Below are 4098 nucleotides of genomic sequence, written 5' to 3'. Positions count from 1 at the left end.
TGATCTTGCAGGATCCTACCAGGACTGACCTCTGGCAAAATATCAAGCTGTCGACCTGTTTTAGGTATTCCTCCCTCTGGGCACCGTCGCGTCAGGTCTATGCTCTCACACTAGCTGGACGCGAGCTTCCCAAGCTCCGTGTTCAGACTGGTGCAACACTGATGATCGACGGACCCTGTGGAAATTCTAGGTACCATATATGACGAAAGTGGGTTACTCTTTAATTAAACCAGGAAGTACAGACACGGTTGGGAGAGGTCTCCAACTAGTAGTTAAATCCAGGGTGATTCTAACAGTGTCATTGAGAAAATGGTATCTGGGCTGTTCAGTTTGAGGGATTCTGTAGCCAGCAGCACCTGTGATATCTTTTGACGGTTATTTTATGCAGTTAATGATTTAAAAAGGTAAAAAGAGAGGAGCCGTGTGAATGAACAGGTAAGTCTTATTCCAAACAAGAATTAAGTGAAATTCCCGGAGAAGCGGCCAGTGATGATGTATTTCCCTTTGTCTTTGATTTGCCATAAGGGAGAAATCTACGTTTCGGTTCTTATCGAGCAGGGTGGGGTGAAGAGTAAAGGGAATGGGGCGATTTCTCCATCTACTCATTCTTGCCCACGAGGTAATTTGATTTGGGAGAATCTGACATCTCTTGGGCCGCACTGTTCTCAGGGGCAACCTCATTCAGCTGAAAAGCCAGAAAGTTAGTCCGATCTTGAACTCTCCATTCTTCCTACAACTGTGTGTGGGGCCGGGTTTTGACCCTCCATGTAGGTGGTTGACTGAGCTCCAGATCCCACTTTCCCTACCGCAGCTCCCCGGAACTAGAATTTGGGTAAGAAATCAGAGGTCCTGGTAAGAACATCCCTCAGGTGATTTCTTTGGAGCATTGTCTTATTTTCTTACTATTTAATTTTTTTATTTAGAAAGGATATGCTACATACCCAAATTATTCTCAATAGAGAATAATCAATACTGAGATAATATCTAGTAAACTTATAGATAAAGGCTTATGGGCATGTAAGAAAAAAATACCAAGAACTTCTAAGGGGAAAATTAAAGCTGGTCTAAAAGACAGCCAGGGTCCAGGGACTTTCCCCAGTGCCTGGATTAGGGTTTGACGCACGCTGGTTTTCGGTAAATGACGTCTAAACAAGGGAAAGAAGCGAAAAAACAGAGCGTACCAGGCAGCCTCACCTTCTTCGCTACACATAAAGTGCGCAGGCCCCGTTTGGCGTAGTCGTCCAAGTGTTTCTGGGTTTTCTCCCTTATTAACAGCTGTTGTTTTTCCAGACTTCCTTCATCTGCAATAATGAACAAAGCAGTAGTGTTCCTACCCGTCCACCCGATTTACAGACATATTTTTAAAAACAGTGATAGCTTAATCCACTATAACCAAAAGGCCTTCTAGTTTTGAATCCCAAGTGGGTATTTATAAAAGGGACCCCTCAGAATAAACCTTTCTCTTGCTCCTTTCTCCTTGGGCAGAGGAAAAGTACCAAGAACTTGTAAAAAACGCTGTCCCCACACCATCGATAACAACAATAACTACGACAGTGCTAGCTGTCATTTACTGAGCACCTGACATTTGCCAGGCACTTGGCCAAAGGCTGCTCATACATCGTATGTCATTAAACCTCTCAGGAGCCTATAAAGGGGCCACTTTAAGACCCATTTAATGGAAGACGGAGGCACAGAATAGTTAGGTAACTTTATCGAAACACAGCTAACGATGGAGATCAGGTTTGAACCAGATCTGGGTAGCCCCAAAATGCAATTGCTTCCCCACCGAACGCTAGGCAGCTTCCTCCTACTTCACCATATGCTACGGATCCCTAAACAACTACTTCTTTGCTTCCACAAAGCTACTGAGAGAGGCCCTTCAATCTCCGAGCCCTTCATCTCGGCTTTGTCGGAACCTACCTGGGGAAGCTGCGGAGAGCAGCTCCATGATCACGGAGTCGGCACCCTTCGTGTAGACCACAACTTGGTTGGAAAGGGGGTGCCGGACCACCACGGACATTCTTTTTCTTACTGAGTCGAAGGGCAGGATGTGTAGGAGTTGAAATGTTAATGGTCCCAAAGCGGCAAAGTCCACCATGACCTGCTCTGGCGTCCGGGCCTGCAGAGTGCAGCGGTAGGCCCTGGCGGCGTACACCAAGGCGGCCTCGTCGGGGCTCTCGGCCTCGTAGCACAGGCTGGAGGCCGGGGGCTGTCCGGCAGGGGCTTCCACCCCGCCATTCGCCAGGCCTGCATCGCTGCTGCTTCTCTCGGTTTCCGTGCAGCAGGCTGAGCTGCTGGCGCCCTGGGAGCCCTCTTCCTCCACGGGGGAGGTCAGCTTCCCTCGGCTAAAGAGAGAAAGTCTGCTCACGAAGGCGCTGGGAACTCCAGAAGGTGGCTCTTTCCCACTGGCCAGCGATGGTGAACTTGATCTTCGGACAGACAATCTCTGGAAGAGGTTTTTAATCTCTTCCAAAGATCTAATGGGCATTCCACTCAGTGAAGGGCGTCTGATCTAAGAAAAACAATTTAGGAAGGTCTCAATAGTACAATCAAAAGCAGTTTATAACAACGTCAAAGGCAAACTGGGAATAAATCAGATATGAAAAGAGTTAACACTCTCTTAAACAGCTAGTGGCCTGTTTCCTAGTTACAACTGCCGTGGAAAATATTATTGAAAAGTAGCCATGATGAAAAAGATGTGCTAAGATTAATGACATTATAAATTTCTATAAATTAGGAAGCAATCTGACAACTGATGGCAAAAGACATAAAATGCTAATATTGCTAGCAGTGGGCATACTTATAGCAATTTTTTTCTAAAGAAATAACATGAAAAACAGAAAATCCATAATCTCTACTGTGTGCATCCTAGCAATAACAATTTAAAATTTTAAGCAAATTAGGTATTCAATAATAGCAAAATAGAAATATCTTGAAATGTTATACAATATTTAAAAATAAAGGTTGGGAAGTCTATGGGGCAAAAGCTATAGAATAGTATAAAAAACATAACAACAAATAATAATACACATAGCAAAAATACTGGAGAAAAATCAAAAGGTTATCAAAACGTATTTTTTCCCTTTTATTTTCCAAATTCTAGGAAAAGTTGTTACTTTGGCTTTTCTTTCAAACAGACCTACTGGTCCAAAGTAGCTTAAGGAAGAAGAGTTATTAGCATCATAATGTGAATTTGAATTTCTATTTTTATAGAACATTTTGTTTGTATCCTGATTTCTCCTAGATCTTAACTTTTACTTGTGATATTTTGTGTTTTTTTTTTTTAATGTACATATGCATGTATGTATTTAATTTCAATAGATTTAGGGGGTACAGTGGTTTTTTGTTACGTGGATGAAGCACATAGTGGTGACGTCAGGGCTTTTAGTGAACCCAGGACCCGAATAGTGTACATTATACCTCATGGGTAGATTTTGAACCCTCACCCTGCTCACCTCCTCCCTTCCGAGTCTCTAAAGTCCCTTATACCATGTGTGACATGTACCCACTGTTCAACTCCCACTTATGGGGTATTTGTTTTCCTGTTCCTGAGATACTTCACTTGGCTTATGGCTTCCAGTTCCATCCAAGTTGCTGCGAAAGACATTATTTCATTCTTTTCATGGCTGAGTAGTACTCCACGGTGTATATATATATACCACATTTCTTTATCCACTCATGAATTGATGGGCACTTAGGCTGATTCCATATCTGCAATTGTGAATTGTGCTTTGATAAACATATGAGTGCAGGTGCCTTTTTGATACAATGATGTCTCTTCCTGTGGGTAGATACCCAGTAGTGGGATGGCTGGATTGAATGGTAGATATACTTGATTGAATGGTAGGTCTACTTTTAGTTCTTTGGGGAATCTCCATGCTGTTTTCCGCAGAGGCCGTTCTAATTTACATTCCCACCAGCAGTGAATAAGCATTCCCTTTTCACTGCATCTGCGCTAACATCTACTGTTTTTTTTGACTTTTTAATAATGGCCATTCTGACAAGGGTAAGTTGGTATCTCACTGTGGTTTTAATTTGCATTTCCATAATCATTGGTGATGTTGAACATTTTTTCATACGTTTATTGGCCATTTGTAT

The 4098-nt window shown here is 42.9% G+C and overlaps 1 protein-coding gene across 1 annotated transcript in view; it reads right to left on the bottom strand.

Moving 5' to 3' along the window:
* Window positions 1-4098, bottom strand: part of ATP10D (ATPase, class V, type 10D) — a 59182-nt gene that overhangs the window by 20522 nt on the left and 34562 nt on the right. Inside the window, exons 9-10 of the mRNA XM_012639892.1 lie at window positions 1921-2512; window positions 1195-1301 (exon numbers count right to left, since the gene is read on the bottom strand). Of these exons, the coding sequence (XP_012495346.1) occupies window positions 1195-1301; window positions 1921-2512 (699 nt within the window). The remainder of the gene's footprint in view (window positions 1-1194; window positions 1302-1920; window positions 2513-4098) is intronic.

The sequence above is a fragment of the Propithecus coquereli genome, unplaced genomic scaffold (genome assembly GCF_000956105.1).
Source record: "Propithecus coquereli isolate 6110/MARCELLA unplaced genomic scaffold, Pcoq_1.0 Scaffold143, whole genome shotgun sequence".
In the NCBI taxonomy this organism is placed as follows: domain Eukaryota; kingdom Metazoa; phylum Chordata; class Mammalia; order Primates; family Indriidae; genus Propithecus; species Propithecus coquereli.
Note: the sequence above shows the minus strand (reverse complement) of the source record. Positions and strands in the feature narration are given on the sequence as shown.